The sequence below is a fragment of the Melanostigma gelatinosum genome (assembly GCF_949748355.1).
Source record: "Melanostigma gelatinosum genome assembly, chromosome: 10".
Taxonomy (NCBI): Eukaryota; Metazoa; Chordata; class Actinopteri; order Perciformes; family Zoarcidae; genus Melanostigma; species Melanostigma gelatinosum.
Genome location: NC_136643.1, coordinates 22,039,036 through 22,066,789, shown reverse-complemented (window position 1 = coordinate 22,066,789; position 27,754 = coordinate 22,039,036). Strand labels below are relative to the sequence as shown.

The 27,754-nt window shown below is 43.2% G+C and overlaps 1 protein-coding gene across 2 annotated transcripts; it reads left to right on the top strand.

Moving 5' to 3' along the window:
- The first annotated feature begins 296 nt into the window (after positions 1-296).
- epb41l5 (erythrocyte membrane protein band 4.1 like 5) lies at positions 297-25,841 on the top strand. 2 transcript variants are annotated; one of them, XM_079277606.1, is made up of 25 exons: positions 297-435; positions 1,186-1,401; positions 5,475-5,579; positions 6,804-6,846; positions 7,066-7,144; positions 7,484-7,528; positions 8,051-8,103; positions 9,664-9,784; positions 9,938-10,025; positions 10,184-10,272; positions 10,404-10,473; positions 11,886-12,055; positions 12,647-12,753; positions 12,968-12,986; positions 13,791-13,836; positions 13,924-14,048; positions 19,444-19,586; positions 19,817-19,911; positions 20,116-20,250; positions 20,329-20,396; positions 22,082-22,163; positions 22,369-22,449; positions 22,743-22,802; positions 23,038-23,171; positions 23,767-25,841. In XM_079277606.1, exons 2-25 carry the CDS (start codon positions 1,222-1,224, stop codon positions 23,834-23,836), a joined length of 2,208 nt encoding a protein of 735 aa, XP_079133732.1. In that variant the 5' UTR covers positions 297-435; positions 1,186-1,221; the 3' UTR covers positions 23,837-25,841. The 2 variants fall into 2 exon arrangements, with proteins under 2 accessions (XP_079133732.1, XP_079133733.1); XM_079277607.1 differs by lacking the exons at positions 22,369-22,449; positions 22,743-22,802; positions 23,038-23,171; positions 23,767-25,841 and adding an exon at positions 22,306-22,324.
- Positions 25,842-27,754: the final 1,913 nt, after the last annotated feature.

Below are 27,754 nucleotides of genomic sequence, written 5' to 3'. Positions count from 1 at the left end.
CTTTATTGTGTGTATAATCGATTATTAACCTTATTCTCTCTAGCCTTTTATCAATAAAGTACACTATCACTGAAAAAATTAAATGTAAACTCGTAAAGGCAACAATACTTTAAGTGTGTGTTTTCTTTAGGGAGGAAACTCCACAAAAAGAATATTTTATTCACCCTGCCAGCTCAAAAAAAACGGCGTTTCGCTTTAAATATGTTAATTGCGTTTTTTGTTGTTAGGGATTTATTGGGACGTCACATCCGGAGGAAAGCTTTGCCTCCTACTTTTTTGTTGGGACCTGGGAGAGAAAATTACCCCGCAGAGGAACGAGGAGGGGAGAAAAAGGAAGAAAAGAGGACCAAGTTACAAACCGCGGACATGTACAAGGTTGCAGTTTAGTCGTCTAATATGCAAGCGGACGTCCTCTCGCCGTGAATTCAGTCTTTCGTAAGTATGCGTTCTTTATCCACAAGTGACTGCGGAGCAAGTGTACGTCGGATACAGCTTTTCGAAGCAAAAGACGGTGTTTGTTTTGCTGTGCGGGGACACCCTCGCGCGGGCGGAGTCTTGTGTGTCGCGTACGTTAACCGCTAACTGTTAGCTCCTGGTAATAAAAAACAAGCACCTGTTGTAGTTGACGTTACCCTCAGGCCTCAAAACTGGGTACAATTATGAAGCTGTGGGTTAAATTGTTCATTTGTTTGGTTCATTCATATTATTTTAGCAGAAGAATGTTTTCTAGCCTGTCTTTGAGGGGTTTTGTAGTTTGCACATCTTTGAAGTCGACTCGTTGGCTAACCTAAGATTGTAAATTGATGTTCTTTGTACTTTGTTTTTTTGTATTCGTTGAACAGAGTAACACAGTAACGTTAAAAGAAATACTAACATTTAAATTAATATTTTATTATTATACAATTTTTTTTTTTTTATCCTTACATATATATTTTATTTATTATTTTATCTCTCTCTCTCTCTCTCATTAATATATTTTATTATAATATATCTCATTTAATATATTTTATTATAATATATGAAAGTTCATACAAACAAATGGACCTGTTAGTTTGTAGTTTTTGTCAGGTATCCATGATGGAAAACGAACTAGCTCCCAGCTGACATTACAACAGTGAACTAAAAATAATACATGTCATGTTTCTGTGGTCAGAGTAAGCAACTCTCTCCTCTCTTCTCCTACAGGTGTGGCAGTGTATCCCTCCCCCTCTCTCCCCCATCATGCTGAGTTTCCTGCGCAGGACGCTGGGCCGACGTTCCATCCGGAAACATGCGGAGAAAAGTCGGTTACGGGAGGCCCAGCGTGCCACGACGCACATCCCTGCTGCTGGGGAGGCAAAGTCTGTCATCACCTGCCGCGTGTCCCTACTGGACGGGACGGACGTCAGCGTTGACCTGCCGGTAAGGAGGGTTGTGCGTGTTCATTATGCCACAGTGTGGACGTTAACGGTGATCACCACCCAGATGCTTGTTGATCTCCAGGCGTCATTTTGGATGTTGTGCATTCTTGTGTATGTACTTCATTTGAGTGAGCATTTGAAGAACTTTTTAAATACCATTTCACTTGAGCGTTAGGAACTTTTTGTGTGTGTGTGTGTGACCACCTGTAATTCCATTATCCTCTTTTGAGAACCGAGTTGATCACATGACATGTAAGACTGATCACCAAGTGGATACACAGCAGAACTTCACTCTCTCGCCACATTTCTTCCTCTCTCTCTTCTGTCTTTTTTCTCCTATTCCTCCCTCCTGTTCTTCATTCTCGTTATGTTGATTGTTGCTTTGTATCGACATTTCCTGAACAAACACGCAGAAGTGCAATTGTAATGTATCATTTAAGAACTGAGTGCATGAATATATGGATGTTTTCCCCTCATGTGATCTTTATTTTCACGTGGCTCACAGAGTTTTGCTACTTTGTGTTTCCGCTGGCATTCCATGTGTTGACTCTGCAGCATTCCTGAGAGGCCAGTCTGGTATCTAACTGTCCCGTATCAATCTTATCTGGAAATTTAGCCGTTTGGTGGAAATTACAAGAAAGGATTCTTGAATATTTTGTCTTTCATATTATTATATCTGTCTTATTAGTTAGACTCCAAATGTTGTTGGTTTTGCTCGTCTTTTTTTATTTCTCCTCTCATATTCTGAATGAATTGAGATTATTCTCTACATGTAGCTCGTTACTTATGCGTGAGACCGGGCAGTGATACTTGGTAGTGGTAAATGAAACCAGGAGCAAACAGGAGAATTCCTGAGCAGCTTATTGGGCAGGAATGCATGAACGTATTTTATTCAGCACGTCTCACAAGTGAAGTCACACATTTTTGAGTCTGTCATAGTCTAAGAGCTGACAAATCATTAACTTGTAATCCTTCCTGTCAGCTCAGTTTGTGTGTAGAGAAGTTACACTTATTTAGCTCTCGCTCTCTCTTGTTTTTGCACGGACGTGATTACTAGAATTTGTACGAAGCTATTTCGATTTTGGGGTTGGAGCGACTGTATCTGGAGGTTTAATCCTTTTGGTTGTCGTTCATGGATTACAAAGACTTTTGTTTCCTTTGCTGTAGTTTGAATTCATGTTTTAGTGTTCTGCAAAATACATTGTTACATACATTGTGTAAATAAAACTTCTGTTACACAGTTAAGAATGTAGCTCCATCAAAGGGTTCACATAGTAGTGGGTGCCAGCTAAATAGTTAATTCAACTCACGCGTGCATACATTTGGGGGACCCCCTGCCAAATGGTGCCGTTTGTCTTGTTTCTTTTTAGATGTTCAGGTGGTTGTAAATAGAAGACTACGATCCAAAACTGAATAGGACTGCTGTGTGTGGGGTGTGTAAGGCCAACCAAAGTTGACTCCTAGGGATACCTTTGTTCTGCAGCATCCATGTCCAAACATAATTCCTACACAGCCTTATGATTCACATTCCTCCCTGTTCAATTTATTTGCTTCCTTGTCTTTTCTCTTTATCCCCCCCCCCCCCATTCCCCTCTCCACTGCCACCCACCCTGTCACCTCCTCCAACTTCCCTTTCTCTCGCTGTAGATTTAAAAGCTCAGAGCAAAAGTTAAGCACATGCAAGCTTCTTTTACTTTTACACAAAACAGGTCATTCTGTTGCAGTTAGTACATCGTTGGGAATGATATGCAACAAAACAACATTCTTAAAGCCACATCATTGACGTAAACAGATTGGCCTGGTTTTAATTTGTCCTATCTGAAAATAGTTCAGTCTACGCAAGTGTTTAGGTTACATTTTCATCTTTACGTTTACATTATCCAGAAATCTAGAATCTACCAAACCAGCATCTACTGGATGTTCTCGTGTGTGACTGTGTGTGACTGTGTGTGACTGTGTGTGACTGTGTGTGACTGTGTGTGACTGTGTGTGACTGTGTGTGTCGTCTTCAGGGTACTGCAGGTTGACTTTGCAGTGGTTGAGCGACTTTGGCTTGGGTGACTGTGCAGCCGTGTTTAGATACCTTATCAATTGTTTAACATCGGCATGTGAACAGATGATCATTGAGGACAAACATAATCTTTTCTTTAATCGTATCTCTTACAGTGTAATGGGTAAACAATTGGCCCTAAATGACAGGTGAAGGTGTGTTATTCTCATTTTTTGACACACTATAAATGAAATCCAAACCACACGGTTTTCCTTCTCTATACACTGTTTTGGCCGTTTCGAATGGATGCATTACTACGCTGGTTGGTTTTAGCGGACTTATAAATTGCAGTTGATAAGAGCATCGGCTAAATACCTCAATGTAACCGAGACACAGAGCTGGATGCTCGCAGGCAGAAAGACTGCAAACAGCCGAACAATACCGCAGGCAGTATAACAAGGCCTTGGGTGCAGCACACATGCACAATGAGCCCTTTGTTCTCTCTCTCTCCCTGGGTACTGTGTGCCTTGTCGACGATGCCAGCTAGCATGGGGCCAGCTAGCATGGGGCCATAGCCCCCCTGAGCTGCCCCGGAGATCTCTTAGTGTGGGGGGGGGGGGGAATGTGTGCGTCTGTAGGACACACAGAGAAACCTTTGGGGCACCCTCGCCCCTCTCCTTACCTCATGCAATTCTGGCATGTTTCTTTTTTTATACACCTTAAGAGTTGCTGATGGAACTAGTGCTGCAATTGGGAAAAGACGTGCTAGCTTCCTGTTGCCAAGAACATCACCGTGCTTTGAAGCTCAGTGAAGCGATCTTAAATCATGTAGGAAACGGTGTTCGTTTGGAAAAACAACCGTATTATAACATTGTTATTGTTGACCTGGTGACAAGAGCTACAGTGTCTAGTTGTTGCAATGGTTAGTGCGACTCGGGGCAACTTATCAAGCCAGTCACGTGAATGTCATGGTTGCCCCGAGTCCTTTGTTGCAACGCGATGTCGATATTTACACGATTGCTCAAAGAAACGATGCATTCTGGATGCTGTCGCCCTGACAAGCTTTTGATGTTTACACACATGAAAGGAAATGAAGACTCATTTTTAGTGGGAGAACAAATTTTGGATTAAGAATTTATTGATTTAAAGTGAAAAGTGAAGTGCAGCTGCAACTCGATGTTCGATGGCCTGATCTTTTCCTGACACGGTGAAGCGTCCACAGAGCCAGATGATCACATGACGTCTCCAGCCACCCCACCTTCCCTCAGCTCCTCGCTGTCTGGGGCACTTCTGTGTGTGTGTGTGTGTGTGTGTGTGTGTGTGTGTGCACATGTGAGGGAGAGATATCCCAGACAGAACACAGGCAGTAACTGGTACGGCCTTGTCAGAAAGGGCAACACCTGTTAAAACTTACTTTATGAGTACTTTTAATATTTTCTCATATCACATGTACACTTAAACCAAGAACAGCTCAGAACAGTATTTGGTACAAAAAAGAGAAACAACCATTATTTTTAGGCCAGAGTAAAGAACTGATCTTTTGGTGTTTTAAACTTCTTCAGACAAATCCGAAACAGAATCACATTTATTTGCCAAGTATGTGTGCACATACAAATAATTTTACTTTTTTCTTTTGCATCTCTCTTGATGTACTTACACAGAAATAGTAATAGAAGCTAGGAACAAGGACAACAAAGCTAGAAAGATGAAAGACAGGACTGTTATGTTCACAACTAATCAATAAAGGATGATATTTATATACAAAAAAAAATGTAAAATTGTAATCTACGCTGGGCTGGCAGCAATGGATGTTTTGGCGTTGGAGGGTTATTGACTCTCTATGAGACATTTAACTCTTCATCAGATTGACAGTCCGCAGAATGAAACTGTTCCTGTGTCTGGTTGTGTTGCCGTGCGGTGGTCTTTAGTGTCTACCAGAGGGGATAAGTTGAAACCGGTCAAGTCCAGGATGTGATGGATCTGCACTGATGTTACGGTCCGGTTTTCTGAATCACTAGTTTATAACTTGTGATCCTACATGAGGCGGTCTTTCACTCAGTGTGTGTGTGTGTTTCCCTGATCAGAAAAAAGCAAAAGGCGAGGAGCTGTTTGACCAGATCATGTACCATCTGGACATCGTAGAGAAAGACTACTTCGGACTGCGCTTCATGGACTCGGCACAAGTGCCGGTAAGAATGGAGATACACAATAATCTTTCTCTCTCTGAACTGCTTGCTTTTTTATGGTTTTGCATCTTTGCCATACTGTGTGTCGCCGAATTTGTTTGTGTAACCATGTTTCAAGATGTCTCTTTCATCACAATATTTACTGTACTGAACTCATCAGAGTTGTATCCAACTGTCTTACCAACTGTTTTACATTTCACCATTTCGGGCAGTCTTCTCAGCTGCTGTTCACATCCAGACTTAAGAGTTCGGTCTAGATCGCCAGTCGCCCGTTTGAAGGAAGGCTGTCGGCAGGGACTTCCCCTCCCAGTGAATGGGCTAAAGGGATTGGTTATGGGACTCTTGTCAGCTCTGGGAGTCAGGCTGAGGTCTGACTGAGACAAACTGGTTTAAGCCACTGGTCTGCCAGTGACCCTGTTCCTTCACGCTGATGCACTGTGAAGGCCATGGAAGGAGGCAAAGCGTGAGGATGTAACTGAAGGAAGCGGCACCGAGGAGAGGGGCGGAGGTAGAGAGTCAAAAGGGTGTGAGAGAGAGAGAGAGAGAGAGAGTGGGGGGGGGGGGACTGTGATAAGGAATGTGGGGGAGAGGAGACTAGAGAGTGCTGCGAGTCCCTCTGTTATCTCTCTTTACGTACAGACACACAAACACCACCACCTCTCCTTGACATTTTTCATGCCTCATAGAGCCTGAACGTCCAAGAAGAATTACAGCACAGAACACTGACTTTAGTGTGTGTGTGCGTACTTGTACAGTTATCTTTGTGAGGACCAATTTGAGTCCACACATTGAGACAGACCTTCAAAGGCCTGTCTGAGGGTTCAGACTTGGTTTAGGGTTCGGGTTAGAATGAGGTTTAGGTTAGGGTCAGGCACTTCGTTGTGATTGGTTCGGGGCTAGCTAGGTAATGCATTATGTCATTAAGTAGCCTCACAAAGACAAGCACAAGGTTGTGTGTTTGTCATTTTGTCTGTGTTGCATTTTGACAAAGGAACTCCCAGAATACTTTTAATGAACGTAACTCACCACTTGGCTTTTGTTCATTCATTCAGTTGTGTATATATAAATATTTAATGCTTGTAAATTGAATAAAAGCAAGTATAATAGTTGATTATACTTGTGAGATCAAATTGCCATTGGTGTTGATTTTTTTTACGACACCTAACATCTCTATAGTGCTGACGCTGCTGTGTTTTTAACGATGTTATCACCTTCATGTTGTTTCAGCACTGGCTCGATGTTACAAAAAGTATCAAAAAACAAGTGAAAAGTAAGTCTACCTCCACAAACATGCATGCATACTTGCTATGTATCAAAACTTCAAGCTGTGTTTAGCTAAATTATTTTTTAAATAAAGCCCTGTGTGTTTGAGTGAGTGCAAATGAATGCTGTGCATCTGGTCTTTAAGACAGTTTATGAAAACTACATGTTACCCTGGTATTTCTGTTATCACATTAACGTCCATAATATTTACTCGGCTGTCTTTCAGTTGGCCCACCATACTGCCTTCACCTGAGAGTTAAGTTTTACTCTTCAGAACCGAACAACCTGCACGAGGAGCTCACCAGGTCAGTTGAGCCACAAACACTCAAACTCATTTTCTTGCTTTATTTCTTTTTCACTCATTTTAAAAATGAGGTGAAATGGGTGATTTGAGATTATTTGGTGAAGCTGTTCATCTCATACACCTCAAAGAAAGTCGGTGTTATGTCTTCTGCTCTAACAGATTGCTTTACAAGTAGGTTGCTTACTTCTGTGTGCGTGCGTGGAGAGAGAGAGAGAGAGAGCTAAAAATAACAATGAAGTGCTGTGTGTTTATATACAAAAATCAGAAATGTAGGGTTCCTACAGGGTAACTTCAAATTCACATTTCACCACCATATCTCACTGTTTTTATTTTCTTCCAGATACTTATTTGTGTTACAGTTAAAGCAAGACATCCTCAGTGGCAAGTAAGTCATTTCCTGTGTTTTAACCCTTTTGACTGCCGTCCATCTTAATGAAGAACTATGCACAGAACTTTGTGTTATTGTTCTCTAAATGCATGTTCAGTGAGAAAGACAGACGGACGAAGAGATCGTTAACTTGCCACACCATTAAACAGACCTGGCAGCAGCGTGTCGGTTCCATGTTATGTCATAGTGGTTCTCCAGTCCACACAACCAGTTATTTCACACAATTAACTTTTAAATCAGTTCACCAACACAATGCACTGCATTGCCTTTCTTCATCACTTCATCAGTGTCTATTAGAGGCATACGGGATTACATGTTGGGGAACAGAAGTTAATTACTAACTGTAGTCAGTAAGTGGACTGGGAATACTGTGAGTGTAAGGTTCTACTACACTTTTTTGAATTGTTTGGCTGATTAATAATAGGACCAGTGGGCCTCAGTGAAGATCATGAGGGAATTGTAATGGCCGTGTTTTAGCTTCGTTGATGTTGCTGACTCTTACCATGTCTGTGCTTTCAGGCTAGAATGCCCGTTTGACACGGTGGTGGAGTTGGCCGCTTCCTCGCTACAGGGTAAGCACAGCAGGTATCCAGGATTCTCTCCAACTCCGTCCTTGTTAATTGGGATCACCTTTGTAATGGCTGCCATTATTTAGTGTTTTGCCGTGCACGCTCCTTTTTGGAGAGTTGAGAGATAGAAGCGTGGTGTTTTTGCAATCTGCAGCGACTAAGTCCCGATCCTAGGATCTACTTTCTGTTTGTCCACAGAGCTTCAACCTCGACGCATGCCCAACAGACATTGCACCGCACCCCGACACTTACTTTAAACCGGTTGAACCCATAAAGCAATGACCCCACATCTCAGTTGAGCTGGGTCTCAATAAGGGAGTGGCGTAGCTTCGGGTGACGGTGGAAAGAATTAGATGGCAGACACATGTGGCTGAGAAGTGATGTTCCCAATGAAGAGGAACTTTAGAATCGAGCCGTTGCTCCTCTGCGTTAGCTGAGCTGATGTGGATAACTGCTACAGATGCCAACAGGAGAAGCTGAAGGATGTTTTTGGGGAAAGATATATTTGGGTTTCTCTTTAAAGTTTAAAATAAGCCATACTGGTGTCTGTTCCATAGCTACATACAGTACATTTAATAATGCGCTGATGGAGCAGAAAGTGGTCTTCTACCACACGTTGAACAGTAATATACTTTGTTAAACTACACATTGATACTGTTTGTAATCGTTGGAAATGCAGCGTTTGACTCCAAGAGCAATGAAAAGAGTGCTGTTTCAGAGGAACAAAGTGTGAATCATTAGACGTTTATTGAATGGGGTTGCGTGCACAAACTCTTGAACACACACACACACACACACAGTCACTGCACTGTGGGGTAAATGCCAGCTCATTAGTGCTCCATCCTCTCCGGAGGCCCCCTAATCCAGCACCCGTTCTGTCTTCTCTCTTTCCTTCGGTTGAGCTTCCTCCCGTCATTTTCCCTGATTCAAAACTATGTTTTGGTCCGCTGACGATTGATGGGATAGGAATAGAGTAAAATAATCTCTTCTCTTCTCTATATCCTGAGGCTATCCTCACAGCTGGACGAGCTAAACAGTGAGGTCCTAATTGCTCCTATCTACCCAAATGCAATCAGAACCAAGGCTTCTCAGTTTCTGTACACCACCGTACCAGAGATGAGATTTTCCTTTTTTCTACCGTACCCTCTTTTCAACACACTATTCTCATTTTTATCTGGTGAGGATTTATGTTTTTTTCTGGCCTTCGTCTCTTTTTTTTCACCAGATTTAAAAAAAATCTATGACCTCTTGTCCAGAGAGAGATCAGATACCCATCAGTCATGTGTGTGTGTGCGGGGACATTGAGGGAGGGTTTGTTTATTATACTGTACATTAGGATGACCTACTACCACAGTATTAGACACACCTCCAGGGGTTGTGAACACAAAAGTATTATTTCAAGAATGTTGTTGGTCTTCACTTTATTGTACACTGAATTACCAGTTCGTGTTAGATACGTCTGTGCAGTCTCGTGCAGCCCACAGCGCCTCAATGTAAAGTATCTTGTGGAGCTATGTTGCTCACAGTGGGAACTGATAAGTGTGCACGCCTGTGTGTTTTCAGCTGAGCTAGGTGATTGCGACCCATTAGAACATCATCGGGACCTGGTGTCAGAATTTCGCTTCATCCCCAACCAGACTGAGGACGTGGAGCTAGAGGTATACAACAAATGGAAGGAGTGCAGGTAAGATATCTAATAATAATAATAATAATAATAAAAGGATGCACTGTAGACTGTATGCCGGCCTTCTGTTTGGCTTGGAGCTGCAGTTGTGTTTGATCATGCAGACATTTCTTTCTGTTTCACCTCCTTCATTCTTTCTCTCCGGTCTGTCAGAGGTCAGATGCCAGCCCAGGCTGAAATTAACTACCTGAACAAAGCCAAGTGGCTAGAGATGTATGGGGTGGACATGCATATGGTCAAGGTAACTGACACACACTCTGTCTCACTAGCATGTACCGTATACCCTGAATAGATGAGAGAAATTGGTGAGACTGTGCATATAATTGTGTGAAAAATTCATAATCTTAGCTCTTTTGCTGTCTCTTCTTTACCTTCTTTCATTCTATCTCTGCTATGCAGGCAAGAGATGGAAATGAGTACAGTCTGGGTTTGACACCCACTGGAGTTCTGGTGTTCGAAGGGGAAACCAAGATCGGACTCTTCTTCTGGTATGTTTGGTTGTGTCACAATTTACTGAAATATTTGCTTCAATGCTTTATAGAAACATCTTTGAGTTTTCAGTGTTCTTCCCTCTCTGTGTGTGTGTGTGTGTGTGTGTGTGTGTGTGTGTGTGTTGTAGGCCCAAGATCACTTGTCTGGATTTTAAGAAGAGCAAACTGACGCTTGTGGTAGTGGAGGATGATGACCAGGTGAACATGAGCCCACACAGTGGAATGTTGAAAATGCACAACATGCATTCAGCCTCTCGTAGTAATCCCTCTTCATAACAGTTTATCAATGACCCGATCTCAGAACTCTGACTGTAAAGAATGTACTGCACCTGCCACACTTTGCTCCTGTTGCAAGGACAAAACAATACCACACCGAAGTGTGTTACCAGTTCATTGTTAGTTATTAGTTAGTTAGTTGTTGGTGGTATCATAACACTTCATGCAGGTGTGGGCTTGTGAATGACATATTCACATATAATATATAAACAACTGATCCTATCGCATCTGTCCTCTTACATAATAGGAAAGAATTAAACCACTTTGCACTTTAAGGTAAATCTCAATATTTTACCAAATATCATAAAGCAATAACAACGCTGCCATTTACTGACAGAACGAAGACACAATTATTTACAAACCAGGCAAGATGTTTTTTTGCGTCGCATAAAAGAAATGGTCAAACAATGAGTATTGCTCTTAAAGCTTTTGTTCGAAGCAGAGCCTGAGCCCCAAAAGAGGCTGGTTCCAAGTCAAAATGAAACAAGGCTTAGTATTGTACTACCCAGAGGCTAGTGTACATGCGAGAGAAGGAGAGCCTGTTTGTGTCCATCCTGGAGGTCTGAGTGAGGTTAATAAAGAAGCCTGCCCCCTCTGGTATTTCTGGTATGCACCATTCTCCAACTCCTCCACACACACACACACACACACACACCTACACACACACACACACACACACATCGCTGTCCTAAACAGTTATATGCAGCATGCTTGTCTTTTCACCACAGGCGTTTACTGTATGGACTGTAATTCTCAGCTCTCTTATCGAGATGCTTGTTTGTCTCACACACACATAGCAGGAGCATCGGGGATGAACCCAAAATAGAGAAGGCTGGCTCTTGAGTCTTGTCGGGCTCATTGCATTGAACATTGTTGCACATAGTTTGAGAGTAAATTGCGGAAGCGAAACAGTCTCATCCCATTGTTTCTAAATTTTGTAAAACAGGTGGCTCGTTGGAAAATCACTCTGAAGATGATGCAGTTTTTAGCCCCGCCCTAAAGCATACCCTGCTTTATCGTCTATTTGACTCTAAATGGACCATCGGTTACGAAATGAACATCATGCTGTGTTGAAGAAGACTTGAAACTAATAAATCAAGTGAGAAGTCGGCTCATCGACTCATAGACTTCTATACAATGAGACTTATTTTTGCAACCAGAGGAGTCGCCCCCTGCTGGCCATTAGAAAGACTTGTCTTCACTTTCCAGACCCGGAGGTCAGTCGAGCAATAACAAACAATGCAGACCAAAGTAAATGTTGTCTGTCCCCGTACTGTGAACTGGTCCTCTCCTCTGAATCGCCCCTAATCTAACCTCAGCCCTCTCCTCCCCAGGGCAAAGAACAGGAGCACACCTTTGTCTTCCGGATGGACCACCCCAAGGCCTGTAAGCACCTCTGGAAGTGTGCTGTGGAGCACCACGCTTTCTTTAGGCTGAGAGGGCCGGTTCAAAAGAACTCTGCGAGCTCTGGATTCATACGCATGGGGTCCCGCTTCAGATACAGGTAACGGACCAATGTACTGGTTCACATGCTTTTCAATGAGGCACCTTTTACTTGGCAGACTTTAAGCCCCTTTTAAAATAACACACCAACATCCTCGCTGGGGACGACAACTGGTTTTCCTAAGTCGTGTTATAAATTGAATGTGTGGGTTGCCACACATTTAGAGAGCTGTGTGTTTGTTTCTGTACGATCTGTTTGAACATACCAACAGAGATAGTCCTAGTTTGGTGCACAGTATCATTCTCTGGACATGTGAGTACACACAGATACTTTAGACAGGCACGCAATGTCAACATGCCGCCGCAGCCAGCGAGTTCCCTTCTGTGTGTGTTTAAACATTACCCAGTTGGATAAGCACTGGCAGTATTGTTGGTTTTACACAGAGGTTACAGGGTTTGTTGTTAATAGGTTATCGCTTGGATGAGTCCAGAGTTCAGCTGGGGTCACCGCTGTGACTTTTTTTTGATTTACACAAGAATCATTCGGAGATGTCTCTTTTGTGTTTCGTGGTTTGGCCTGCGTTGATCCGTCTGGGAGCAAACAGAAGTCCTTGCATGTGTAAAATGTATTTTTATGTGTTTTTGTGGCCAGTGGAAAGACAGAGTATCAGACAACAAAGGCCAATAAAGCCAGGCGGTCCGCCTCCTTCGAGAGAAGGCCCAGTCGACGTTACTCCAGAAGAACCATGCAGAACAGAGGCGAGGACTACTCTCTCTCACAGCACATGTGTATAAATACATAACGATCAATACCACAACTTAAAATACATTGCATAGTACATGGTATATACACATGAGGAATGCATGCAGAAATGGAAATCTTACGTGACGTAAACATGCACAGACCCATATTTCTGTGTTTTAGGATCTCTCTGAACTCAACACTAACTGTCTGTTCGTTGTGTTTTTACAGGAGCGTTCCATCATCAGGAGTGAGTACTCTGATATTTAAACATATGATTGTGTCCTTTGCCTGACGCAATTACTTTTATCTCGCCTTTCGTTTTAGGGTGACATTTTATATAAATTGCCGTAAGCGCCGCTGCTGCGTGATCCTGTTTGATAAACAACAACGATGGAAAGGCTTTCACTGTAAACGTCACTTAGAGTTCTCAAGTACCGTAGCTTGAAGTGCTGTGACTCGCGCTCTCTTAATTCTCTCAGTTCCACCGTAATAAGCCTTGCCTTGTACTCTCGTTGCAGAAGTAGCCTTTTGTTGTGGGGATGTGTGTGCGGGCTAAACGCATGATGTCAGTGGTAGTTCTAATCTGTCATGGGACCAGTTGACTCAAAGCATTGTGATGGTTATTGTTCCTGTGACTTTTCATCACCCCCTCATTGGACAGTCCCAGACTGTGACAGGTCAGACAAAGTATTTGCAATATTTAAAGCTGTGCCGAAAGGACACCGCATTATAAAGATGGGGATTTGCAAATTGGATAACTTTGAAAAGAACATCATGAAAAAATGTGTCATAAGTTTGACTAAATTGTACAACTCCATTGCCCCAGAATGTGGTTCATCTGTCACAGCCTGAAGACTTCTGTGTAATTTGCCACCCGCGGTGGCTGCTCAGCCAAATGAACACGAGCGACGTGCTCTGAGAAGCATTATGGGAGACTTTAAGAGTCCCTGCTTTATTTCTTTAGTGTCCTTAAGTGTTCAGACGACCAGTTTAGTTCAAGGTGTTTGCTATTTGTTTTTTTGACAATTATTTTCTTTCTTTCGTTGCTCAGACTTCTTTCCTCGGGCAACGGCGTCAGCTCCAGCAAAGGCAACAAGGTGAGGAGCAGAACTGCTGTGTGTTTGAGTCCCTCCTCCGTTATACAGGAAAGCACAACAGAGTATTTTCTCTCTTTGCGCCTCCAGGCTACTGCCAGTAGGAGTGCCTGGTCAGCAGTGCCCGTGGTCAGCCCGGTGGCTGCTGCTGCTGCCGCCTGTGCACCGATGGAAATCGAAGCTCTACCCAGAAGTCCTGGAGGAGAAAAGAGGAGGTTGGTACCTCCAGAGTTACTTCTTTCTGCCAATTTCGTTTATCTTCAGCTCACCTTATTTGTTCAAATAAGTGAATGCACATTTGAGAGATTGGGGAGACCGGATGTTTTCAAGGTTAGATGGATGTTTTTAAGTTGAATGCCAATTATAATCTGTGATGCCAGTGGCAGCTTACTATAGTGCTCACTGATGAGGGGCAACAAGACCAGGCCATGCATGGTTGGAGCAGACTGACTGATCCCTGTGGGGTGCTGAAAGAAGTGGGTGGATAGCGAGGTGTGTTTCTTTCATGGTCTAATGCCACGAGAGTGGGTTGAAGTGGCTTATCCACTGAGCCTGTTTTGCTGTGACCGTGGATGGCAGGAAAGAGTAAATCTTTGAATGCAGTTGTGTGAATGAACAAGCAGATGTACATGTAAATATGTGTGCTCCCTCCTCTGTTGTAAACCTGCCATGTTCCCCCTGTGTGTTCCAGTATTACAATGTACTGAGGACATATTGGTCTTGTCTGGAGGCAGACCAGGTAGGTACGCTCAAACGCTGAACCTCGCCATTGCTCTGGCTTTAACCAATCAGTCGCTGTGCAGTGGCGGGCTCTCTGATTCTGGCTTTTGGAGAAGGGTTCTCTTCTGACCAAACGGTCTCCTGTGATTTGCTATTTGTCCACTTGTGATCAGCATGAAAAGCCAACCTAATCGCTGCCGTTGATGTGATGATTTGGGGTGCGGTGCTGGGATCTCTGACGCGACATGATTTCTGCTTTTTGGACGAGTTCTGTTCAAGTCTTTCGGTGCGTTCCGGTGTGTAGACGTCTCTTCTTTCAGTCCTCTAACGTCACGTTGTGCATCTTGTTAACCGCCTGCTCCTCTTTGAACCCTCATTTCTGAACTGTTAAAGGGTTCACAAGATATTTCAGGATGAGTGGAAGTTAATAATTCTAATTAGTGATGCTAAGGATGTGCCAAAAATATTTCAGGTTTTTGGTGGTGAAACAGTGTAAAGTAGGTTCTCTTACTTCTTGATCATACTACTCTGGCTTCTGTGGAACAAAGCTCAGGGCTGATCCCGTTTCGAGTAAAGTATATTTCTGGTAAGTTGCACTCAGAGGATTGCCTGGCTTTAGAGCAGAGGCCTTTGTTTTCAGTTTATTACCCTGAAAAACAGGATGCACAGACACAACCTTGGAAAGGGCGAGTGCACAGACAGAGCGACGGCCTATCACACTCATTGTGCTGTACACTCCTCTTTCAAACGTTGTTGCTCAAAGGGTTAACGGTATATATCCTAAAGGCTGTAAATACTTTCTTTTCCCTGCACGTCAACCAACCCTTTCTTAGTTTTGTGCGGGAAAGCAAAAGTTTCTGACATTTTGCTTCCCAGTTAGTGTCTGTTTTAAGTGTTTTTAAACGAGATGAAGTTGAAGACCTACCAGGTACAGGCCCACATTACTCTGCAGTAGGCCACTGTGGTCTGGCCTACTGCTTTATCAGCAGACCCAAGCCCTGCAAGTTCTTGTGTATTTTGATAAGATATTACACGGAGTTCTGGTTCATGCTATCAGCCAATGGCAACAGTTTACTACTGACTCAGTGTGCCGGAGGAGGATGCTTTGAAAGAGACGATACCACTAATACTTCAGACTTATCCCTTTCTCCTCCCACTCCTTTCTCCCTTTCTTTTATCACTTAGCACTTTTAATTTAGCATGGAGCACTCGAGCATTCAATTTCCTCTCTCCCTCCCTCTGTCGTCCAACTTCACCAAGCACAACAGAGAATAACTCCTAATGTGCTTAAGCCTAATGCTCATACATGTAAAGTTGTGATGTGATGCCTTCATACTGATGATATAATCCAGTTTATATGTAAAACAGAATGACGGGTCATTCACAAGAAAATAGTTTAATAAGAGGAGCTGCATTTGTTTAAGTAAGAGAAAACAAAGTGAAATGTTAACCAATACGGATTAATTAATAGTAATTGGTAATGTGAATGGCCTGTATGCGCTCTCGTTGTTTGTATCTGTTGCCTTCTCTCGTTACGCTTTCCTCTCGTTCCTGTAAGCCACTCCCCTTCTCTACTTCTCTCCTCTGTAACATCATCATAAGTAGACAACTTACAGATTAATGCCATTGAAATGAATTCATTGCATTCTATTCTTCCATCGCTATCGAGAGAGTACATGGAAAATAATGAAAGGTCAGTAGGAGTTCAGTCTGCTGTAAATCTAGTCGCATCATCAAGTCCGTCACCGTTTTACAGAGGCAGCGGGAAGCTGTGCTCCCAGAGGAGCTGTCACCACGAATAACTGCTTCCGGCTCGCAGCCTCCAGCGCTGAATATATAAACTCAGGTTTGACACATAAGCCATCAGACCTCAGCCGCTAGAGGTGCAAAGCCAGGTCAAGGAAGCTCCAGAGACACCCAGTCCACTCAGCTCAAGTGTGCAAGTCACAGCACACTTGGCTGCACGCTAGTGTACAGTGTACCAGAAGCAACGTGCCATACGTTGCATGGCATGTTCAGTATCCTGACACAACCACGAACGCCTTATGTATTCATTCATGTTGTTTAATGTTCACTGAAATATCTTCTTTTTAAATCACCAGCAGCATGATTTCTCTTGCCAAGCCCTGATTTAAAATGACATGATTTCCTGTGACAACACAACATGGAGCTCTTAGCACGACTGTAGAACCTCCTCAAGGAGTCCTGTTTCTCATCCATGCGAGGACGGACTGCAAGGTTCACCTGCACCTCAGTCCACATGCAATGAATTACACTTCAAAGGACGACACTCCTCTTTCAGACTCTTGTTATCAGCTGCCTCACATTCTCTTCTGCTCCTCCCCTCTTCTTTAAACCTGTCACACTAGCGGTTTCTCCTTATTCTCTCGCTCTCCCTCATGCATTTGCATACAATCTCTTCCTCATCTATGCTGTTTTTCATTCAATGCTTCCCTTCCTCTCTTGGAAGTCTTGCTTGTGGTTTACCTACACTCCCCCTCACTCCCCCCCCCCCCCCCTGTCTCTTTACTTCCCCTTGTCATTGTCCTCCACCCTGTTCTCCTCAGGTCTCCTCTCCTCCGCCCCTTCATGCTCATGTCTCATCAAAGCTCCCCACAAGGAGCTGGACAGATCCGAGGAGCTGCCGACGGTCTTGCCCCCTCCGTACTGACATGAATTGGGACCGCACACTAGTAAATGTGAATGGCTCGGCAGTGACTCGCCCATGAAAAGCTTCTGTGGCAGTGACTGCACCACATGGAAGGACACATTTGGTGTGAATGCAGTCGTGCCTTTTTAACTGAAGCGTTCCTCCACACAAACCGCTCAAAGTATCAAGTATTCCGTCGCGGACTGACGCCTCTCCAAGCGTGCCGTCACACTTGATACTTAATGTTTCACTCGACTCCCTCCACTTGTCCTCGGCCCTTCCTCCATAGACATAGAAGTTGTCTACTTTTTGCTTCTTTTCTCTGTCACCTACACTTTCTTTGTCCCTCTCATTCTGTCTGTCCTCGCCCCCTTTCCTTCCTCTGTCCTTCACTTTTAACCTCCTGGTGAAACTGGCTGGGGGGGGGGGGAGATGGTATCAATGTGAGGCTCAGGAATTCAACTCCACTCTCGACTCCGTCAGGAAACAATAAGTCGCATAGTTCCTGCCTGGAGGGTTTGACTAAGTCCTCTTCTGTTCCCAGTGTCGGCCTCTCAAAAGTAGTATTTCAAACACTGTTGCTGCATTAGTTCCATCAAATGATTTTTTTTAAATCTGATTTTATCTATTTTGTATTTAATCTGTTCTGCACATTTTATGGCTCTGCTGCCGTTTTTAAAAGGTAGTTGTATAAGAAGATCGATGTCTTTCTCGTCTGTCGTGCAGAGAAGTCGTTAACGTGGCACAAAAGAAGCTAGCGTTTTGTTCCTGAACACATCCTGGACTCTATGCTCTTACTTCAATTCAAAAATGACCTTCTCCTCCAACATTTGGCGAGAAATCCAACAAGCACGATCCCATTAAGATGTTCAAAAGTGAATCGTAATGTAAATTGTTTAGCGACATAGCTGCAGTAGTGTGGAGACAGTTGGGAGGGTTACTATGAAGCGACGCAGCCACCGAGGTGACGGAGGGTTTGGCTGATGTGTAAAGAGCGGTGTGCGTCATAACTGAATTCTCACATCACTGTACAATGTCTTCTTGCACAGTTCAACCAATGAAGATGATTTCATAATGTGATTGCTTAGTTACATGTTTACAACATAGCTCCGACCAAAGGATGTATATCTTTCTGAACGGCGTTGAAAATCATTTCAGAGAATAAAGACGGGATTACTCTTGATTGAGAAGACTATGTAGTGTCGTGTGTGTTTGATCAATATGAAGCACAGGAACAAAGGACATCTACACACTACTGTTAGGATTGAACGTGACAATAATCACTTCAATGCTCAGAACCTTTTGGGTTATTGTAAAAGATGTATCCTCTCCCAATGACATCTCTTAACTGTGCGTGTGCTGCATTTCATTGTAAATACAGAATGTTGTGTTTGCTGCCCACATCAGGGTTGGGTGCAGCCTCACTGCTTCCTTCATGGATTGCCTGACATGTGGGAGTGTTTACGTACGTTTGGTTAGTGAGTCCTCGGGAACAGTATTGTCCTTTTCTTCACATCTTTGTGTGTGTTTGTGCCTAAGCTGCTGTGTTCTCAGGCAGTGTAAGTAATAATAAGTAATATATGCGTCTCATGTTTCACTGTCTTCAGGCTACAGAAATATGAGGTAATTACTTCAGCTGGAAGAGCTTGTATCAAATGTTCTGCTTCAATATTGCGCCACATGTTTCCCCTCGGAGGTTATTGTCTGCTTTGTCTGACTGACTTCCACTGACTGAATCGTGCTTCTTTACCTCTTGAGAAGACGTTTTCACCAGTGCTGTGTATTTAAAGAGCTTCCCTCTTGAACACGCAGGTCCTTTTATCTTTCAGGTAGAAGGAACAGTAACTGTCTTTGTACTTTCTTGAGTTCCTGATAACGAACATTTTTTTATTTCAAATACAATGGATGCAAGGCTGTACTTGCCAAACACCTATGAACCTTTACGCTTTGCTTTTGCCAGATCTTTTTCTAAATACGGTGGCCTTCTATTTAACATTCTGTTACATTTTTGTAAAGTTTGTTTGTTGGAAGTTATCCTAAAATTGTCTTCTGAAAATTGCCACCATGGGCCAGTTTTGACATCTTTGCAGAGTCCATTCATGTCTCATGGGTGTCGCAGGTAAGTTGTACGGCTGTCTAATATCACACTTGCATTATCTCCGCCAGTGTTTTTGTTTATATTTAAATATGATCATGCCGCTTCTTTCACATCCTCCTCCTCTGCCGTTTCCTGTCTCTAGTGTGCCCACGGTTGCAGACCTGATGGAGACGTGCGTCGATGATGTCCTCGTGGCTCCCGTCGCTTCTCCTGAGACCGCCGCAGACGAGGCCGGCCCCAGTTACGCCTATGCTGCCGCCGGGGACGATCCCCTCAGCCTCGCTGGTGAGGCCGCAGAATACCACACAGTGAAAAACAATGAGCTCTGAATCTTAAAATAAGCCACTGTAATCCTATGAATAGCCCTATAGTATATATGAACATGTACTTGGCACTACTGGCACCACCACGTAGACTCACGGCCGTCTTCTTCACGTCTTTATTGTGCACGCACTGAGTGATTCAAACGCAGCTCTGTGGGTGTGTGTTTAAGTTTTAACGCCGTGTCTCTCCAGAAGCAGCCGCTCGTCTGAAGCAGCTGGAGTTGGAGAGCAGTCCGCTTCTTGGTACTCTGAAAAATGTCACCGTTAATATGGCCATGAACAATCAGGTGAGTATTTGTTAATATAGTGTTTAGGTTCATTTCGTAACTTTTATCCCAGGACCTAAACAAAAAAACGAGATAAAGACTCGTTTTATTTGCGTCCAGCCCCAGCATAGAGACATTACAGCAGGGCCAGCATCGCTATGTTTGGTTTGTTCAGAAGTAATAACCATATTTTTGTTTGTATGGGGCGTGTGTGTGCCCCACCAGGAGGACGTGGTGAAGCTCACAGAGAAGTGTGGTCTGAGCAGCACAGGCGGTAGTCCAGCTGTCGCTCCACTGTGCACCCCAGAGGATCTGAAGAGTAACATCCTGAAAGCACAAGTTGAGGCTGCTGCCCTGAAGGTGAGGAACAGACCCCACACAACTGGATGCATGTTGTTCTTTGGTGATCGCACTTTAATGCTTCTAATTTATGTGTAGGGATCTTTGGAGGAACACGTCCTAATTGTTGGAGATAAAAACTGTAACTTGCAGGAGGCTTCATCCAGGTATGACCACACACTGGAATATTTTTACTTTTAAAAGTACAGTCTGTAGAACAGTGATATTTCTTCTGCTTAGCTCCCTTATGTTATTGACATTATAAATAAAACAATGTGTTTCTGCCAAGACTCCCACACTGTATTCAACCATGAAAAACAAAAACTGTTTATTTCGTCTGTACAGCCAGTGCAGAGACAACATGGACGGGAGAGAAGCGATTGTCACTTGTGCTCTATTGTCTTGAAATGTGGGATTTCTTCCCTCCTCCTCCATCTCCCCTGAGTCATGCCAACTGTCAACACATTGTCTCCGCCAATCTGGGCACTGCCTGCTGCTAGAGCTGATCAACCGCTTGCATATTCATGAGGATTATTGGCGTTGCTCAGGAAACATTACGTCACCTTCAGCTCGTTCCTACAAGCACGGCGCCACAGCTTGTCAAGCAAATCCCTGCTTTGTATCGGAGGCAGTAAGTGGCTCAGGATGATGGGGGGGGTGGGGGGTGGCATGAGCCACATAAGATTTGTAACAATATATAATGTATATATCCTCCAGTTCTTATTTAAAAAATACATTTAAATGTTCTTCCTTCCCGGTACCCCATTCAAATATTGGTTCATGATGAATTTGCTTATTTTATTGTGATAATATTTTACTTTACTGTAAAAGGGGCGGTTGGGCAATAACTCGTCTGTCCGTCAGCACTCGCCCTGAAATCCAAGACTCCTGGGACCTGCTCAAGTCAGCCTCACTGGACTCTCCAGCAGGGGCCTGGTCTGACCTGGCCCCTGCTGGAGAGTCCTGTGAGGGAACCTTTGACGCTGCAGATTCCTAATCCTTCTGAAAAGGACGCGCGCATTATATCCGTTTTCTCCATTCTTTTATCTAATTCTAAATCAAACAATAGATTTAGTGATTACTACACTGTACAGATTAGGATGCAGTACATTGATATTGCTCACTGTGCCTGCAACTTTAAACACATGTTATGCAACGATGGTTGTCATTTAACCTACTTCAGCTGTTCGGACCTTGAGAGTAGGCAGAAACAAAAGGCTCGGACCACTCGGATGTCAACAAGGAATGAATAAAGGAGGCTCGAAAACCGTTACAAATAAGGGTATAAAGATTGTATTTGGAGAGTAAAAAAACAGGTGCGTTCAGATTTTGGTGCAAAACTGGTTTTCCTTCAATAGCATCGACTTAACTTAACTAGTTCCTGTCTCCTCACTGTACTGATTATACAGGCCTGCCCCCTAACAGAGCATACAACAACACTCACGATATCCATCGAAGAAAGAAGGGCTGCTTGTTCTTAGTGGTCTTTGCTGACATCTGTTGGCATGTTTTAGCAACGCATGCGTGTGTGTGTGAGTAATTCAGTGCGTGTCTGGGTGAGTTGAGTCACATGACTTGAGTTCTGCCTGGATACTTCTGCCGTCTCTGCTCAATACGTGTTTACAGTAGGATGACACAAAATGCAGACGCTTGACAAAGGCTGCATGGCCTCAGGCTCATTGATGCACTAAGTGCTCTGCTATCTCCTACTGTCTCAATCAAGAGATTTCTTTGATCATGTGAACAATAAATATGTATTCTAAATGTACCCGTGAAATATGCTTTAACTTTTGTACCGAGGAGGAGGAACTTTAAACACATTTCTGTAATTGTTTCTTTCTCTGCTCGTCAGTGCCGAGAGGCTAGCTGAAGATGTAAACCCCTCTGTTCCCAAGATGCCCTCCGAGTCTGCTGGTGAAGGCATGGCACCGAAGGTAAGTCGTAACATTGGATTCATTACACGTCATGAAGGTACTCGTAACCCTGTCTTACTGTGGCCGCTCTTAAACCTGAAGGATCTCTGTTTAAAGTGGCAGAAGATGACTTTCCAACTTCTCTCCCCGTCGCGGTTCCAAGTGACACCGTTGTAGGTGCCGGTTCTTCTTTTATATGTCGTGGTGTGTTTGTGTCCTCCTGCAGGTTAAAGCGGAGGAGGCTGACCTGCAAAACGTCGCCCCCCTGTCTGACAACCTGATTGATTTCACTGATCCAACTCCTATGGTCAGTCGCAGTCCTATTTGTGTCGGCACCTTTTGTAAAAGGACAGGATTTATTGACCTGCTGAAGAACACTGAGGGGGGATCTGGTAGGATTGTCTCGTTGGGGAAGAGTTCAGCCGCTACCTCTTGTAACTGTGTTCTGAGAGGCAGGTGGAAAAAGAGGAGTAAGAATAAAACAAGAAGTGTGAGAGTTCTATTGAAGTAAGCCTGCATCTGTGATTGAAGGTGGTAGAATGCACCACCATGAATGAATATAATCAATATCAACCTTATCCTGATCATTCTGTCTCCCAGCTACCACAGCAGCAGCCCAAACCTCCCATCACACCTCGCTGGATCATTCCTTCAACCGCTGTGAGTGATCGATCTCTGTATTCACCCAACAAAGTGTTCTCACGTTCAACTGTCTTACCTGGAGGTTTTCATGTGTATTCCGTTATTTGTCTCCATTGTCCTGAAACGGATGATGCAAGGCTCACTGGTTATTTTTTTTCCACATGCACTTGCATAGCTGCTGCTCACGCTGGCTGATGTAGAAGCTATGTAGAGAATGACCTCCTTCCTTCTCCCTCATCCCCGTCTAATGCAGCCTCCTGGCGTCTTTACTAACGGCCTCCTCGACCTCGACCCCCCTGCTAAGGGTCTCCTCCCTGCAGATGGGGGAGCAGCTCTCACCCCAGCCCTCCCCCGCCTCGCTCACACGCGTAACGCCGTCTCCGCCAGGTAAAACTCTTTTAGATTTGAAACCCAAAGCGCTTGAAGCTTGTTTTTTAAAGCAAGCTTTGGTAGTATGCTGACCCCTGCTGGTCATGCAGGAAAGTGCCTCCCTTTCGCTGAAATCCCAACGCAAAAGAGTTCCAAGTGGAAAATATCACTGGCAACTCTTGCTTGGTTTTGCTATTTAGAGAAATCATGAGCTCTGTGTCTGTCTGTAAAACACAGCTAGCCACTGCAGAGGAGTCTCAGCGAGTGAAGTACGTTTACTGAAGTACTGTACTTAAATACAAATGTGAAGTACTTGTGCTTTACTTGAGTATTTCCATTTTATGCAACTTTATACTTCTTCTCCACTACAAGTCAGAGGGAATTACTAAATGATGTTAGTTATGCACTTCACCATGTGATGGATACTTTTTCTCTGTTCCCCATCTTAGTTGTATTTGTATTGAATTCATTCTTCATAAAGCATAATGTTTCAGGACCCATATGCTCATAACTTCTCGGTCAACATGATGGTCAATGTTTGATGCTTTTACCAGCAAAGTATAGTCTCCATCTCTGATGCAGTCGTTCTGCCATCTGTCACTGTGTCGCGCAGCACTGTGGGTCAGCAGCCAGCCCCGGAGGACGGAGCCAAACCCAGAGGTCTCCTGACCACTGAGCTCTGATGGAGCAATGCGGAGCGGCCATCACCACATTCCCCTCCCTCCCCCCCTCCCCCCTCCTCACCCATCCACACAGTGCTGAACACTGAGGGCTCAGAGGGAAGTTGGAACCAGGGAAGAGGCAGCTTACAGACACAATTGCACCCACGCGTACAAAAACAGATTGGACAAACTGAACATAGTACACAGGAAAATAATAGGAATATGACAGTTTTTCACGATAACATGCCTAGTTTTTGTAAAACATGTTCAAACAAACATTTAGCTCCAGCATTAACATCTTAACAACACCTAACTTGTGAATCTCCTGTATGAGTTCACTGATAGTGACCTGCAATTTGCTTAATCCATCCAGTCAGCCAAACCTCTGTCTCTCATAACGTGCACCACCTTGTCGGTGAAAAGTGATAAAAAGTCAAGTTGGGGCGGACGCACTAAGATCTCTAGACACTGTCTGGTTCGATGCGTAGAAGCATCCGGCTTCTGACTCGAAGGGAAGTTTGTTTCTCTTTTCTTTTCTTTTTTTTTTAATCGTGCTGTTTTATTCCTGGTTGTTCTCACCACTGGATCACTGCTACACTGAGCTTGTCTGTACACGCACGGATCACACGGGATGTAGCGCTGCTGTGCTGAAGTCCACTGGATGAAGGACGAAAAGAAATCTATAAAAAGACTTTAAATGTTGACTCTAAGAGATGAAAACCTGGACTCTTAACATGAAGCACTGATGTGATGCTGTACTGTCCTTGTAGCACACGACGAACCCTTTAAATCCAGTCCGTACTGCACGTGAAGCTCGTCTGTTGGCAGCCACTGCATATGAAAACGTCACTGGATTATTTTTGCAACACTGGACCTTGGAATTGACGTTTTGCATTGGAAATGTAGTTGACCACTTTAATGTTTTTTTATTTTTATCTTGCTCTTAAGTTTCCTTTTTGACGGTTTAATTTGCTCATGGCAGGACTTTTGAATTCACACGTTTTCGTAGCGGCATGATGAGGGATCGAACATCACGAATGAAACTCTGTTTGGACCCAGTTTGTGCGGTTTCTTTGTAAACTCTTATTATTGAGTGAAAGTTGAAGAAAAAGTTTGAACATTTTGTGTGAAATGTGATCCTATACTTCGTTTTCACTTGAAATCGCTGCCTCTGCGTGTGGCCATTTTTTTATTTTTATTTACAGCCATTTTAAATTGGCAATGTCCATGCAAGAGGCTGCTCATCTGCTTTTGAAACCAACGTTTTTGTTCATCTGAATTCATTTAAGACCGTAATCTCCCCCGCTGTAGAACATGACTCCTGGACTTAATATGCTGTAGCTACGACCCTGCCTTATGGACATGAATGTATTCAAATGGTCTCATCTGAGAACGCTGGAGATGCCACACGATGAAAACTTTCACGACTTGTTAAATTCTCAAACGCTGATCTGGTTAATGACTGGAGGAAAATGTGTGAAATATCTTAAAAGCTGATTTTATACGTGTTGTATTGAGGCCTGATTCTACAGTTGTTAATGAAATGTATCACATTGACTCTTAAAAGATGGGCTTTTTAAAAGTCTCAATGCATCATAATCACTAAGTCTAGACCCTCATTTAAGTTATGTCCGTCGGGTTTTCATCATCTGTCTTGAACAAGGGAAGCTGACCGTTTTACGTCTTCTTAGCCGCGATGGTTATTTATGCTACTGCTCTGTTCAAATATTACATGTTGTCCAAGAGTGTTGTAGCGTAGAGTTTTAATGTATTGTCAGCATAATGGCATCAGCTGGCTGTAGATATGAAGTCGATTTATATATATTTTTTTGGAAATGATGTTTGCAGTATTGTTTCTACACACACTGAGAATATTTCTGCATTGAAGTGTTCTCCAATTACAGAAAGAAGTAGGAGACGTATTACTGACCGAGCTGACTGGAAACACACAGATTGTGACCTTTTCAAATGCAATTTTATATCAACTTATTTTATTTTCTGGAATACCTGATCATGATTCAGTAAAGCTTTGCTACAGTAGGACTCAATTGTTTTTCATTCATTTTTACAGTTTGGCTACTGTTGATTATTTACTGAGTTAGATTTTTAGCAACAATCTCATTTACTGTGAACCACATGGGATTGAAACCAGCTATGGAACAATGACCTCAGTCTCTTATCTTTATCACAAATGTAGCATTAACCACTGACTCATCTTCCTCGAGGTTTAAATATATTCAAACCGTTTAAGCGCATCATCTGAAAACATCTGCATGGTCTTGTTAGATCTTAGTAGAAGGGATGTTTTAAAGTGGGGTTGAATGAAGTAAGCCTGCTTATCCATAGTCGGCGTGTTACATCCACTAGATGACAGTCGGCACCAGTTTGGAGACGCAATTTATACTGGATGACGTCACGCATTAGAGTAATTGTTGTTTTGGTATTATATTTCTGGACCATGTATGAATATATAAAACTAAGAGTTCCTCTAAAGGACGTTCAGCCTGGTGAGCGGACGAAATGTTTTAACATGTCGGCGCTTTAGCTGTTGCGCTCTAAACTGGAAAGAAATTAAAGTCTCATTGAGTCGCGTTTCACACAGATTTTAACAGTCTATATGTATGTTGGCCAATCCACCACTGGATGGCAGCACAGCACTATTTTGTACTATTTTCCCCTCTCATTCAGATCGCCACCTCATAACTGCAAATACATATACCTCATGCAAAACTCATCTCTACGCTACTGCAATGCAACAATTGGGACTATGAAATTAGACTGTTCCAAGAAGCTATTTATGCCCACGAATGTCATCAAGCTGAATAAATACCCTTTAAAGATGGCACGGTTGATTGTATTTTACATTAATCAAGATGCAACAATTCCCATTATATTATCACACGGCAGCACACTGTAAACAATGACATTCTGAGCTACACTGTGTCTTTGTGTTTCATTTTCAACTGTTAAAGGTTGTTTGCTTTATTTAGGCATAGATTATTGTACTAAATAAGTCTGATCTCTTTAAAGCGCATTGAATGAGACCAGAAGTTACAGCAGCGTGTGGTTTATGTTCTGGTGACATAAAGTAGCTCATATGGAGAACTAGCGAACCTCTATCTGAATGTACTGGCTCAGCAGAAGCGGATCTTTTTTTTGTATAAGAGGGGTGAACAAGAAAAAACTAATGTTTACACACGTTTCTCATTATCTGAGAAGTTCAAGCCCTTTTTTTCCAAATAAACTGTCCGTCATCTCTTCAGCTGCTTCATTTAAAGAACCAAACACATCTGCTTTTGGGGTCAGATTAATACACTTTTAAAGACTCATTATCAACCACAGTTCAGTGGCTGTTACCTTGTAAAAAAACCTGTTCTTTCAGCGAGAAAATCCTCAATAAGTACCAGAATAAAAGCAGAGATATTGGTTTACATTTCAAACTGCAGTGATTTGAAATTGATTGACTGCGACTGGTCCATGCTACAGAGCAATACATAGTTGGACCATTATTAAACAGCAGACGGCATACAGCTCAATAACTCAGCCAGGACTGCTCCCCTCAGCAGATGGGCCGACTCCCCCCCCCCCCCCCCCACCTTCCAAATGAATAATTGATTACGTACATGGACCTTATGCCAGGTCATGATTGCTTAAGCATGCTCAAAGCTCTGAGTGAATTCATGGAGGTTTGGCGCGGGGCCCGTGTCCTGACGTCACCAGTTCAGATCCAACTCAAGCAAAGACGAAGCCCCCTCTTCAATTGTTTATGTTCTTTCAGGATGGATATCTGTGCCGTTTTTAAAAATGATCAGCCTTGTTTATCGTTTGATGACCAGCTGTTAGAGATGGATTCATTAAATTTAAGGTTTTAAGACCAGAAAAAGCTATAATAGAAGAACTTCAATGTAATGGGTGTCAAGGTTTCAACCCAACAGGCTT

What these genes read in the sequence shown, in the direction of transcription:
- epb41l5 (XM_079277606.1), top strand. Translation starts at nt 1,222, where the DNA reads ATGCTGAGTTTCCTGCGCAGGACGCTGGGCCGACGTTCCATCCGGAAA. An exon ending in TATCAAAAAACAAGTGAAAA is followed by an intron (nt 6,847 to 7,065) that starts GTAAGTCTACCT and finishes GCTGTCTTTCAG; the next exon opens with TTGGCCCACCATACTGCCTT. An exon ending in CAAGACATCCTCAGTGGCAA is followed by an intron (nt 7,529 to 8,050) that starts GTAAGTCATTTC and finishes CTGTGCTTTCAG; the next exon opens with GCTAGAATGCCCGTTTGACA.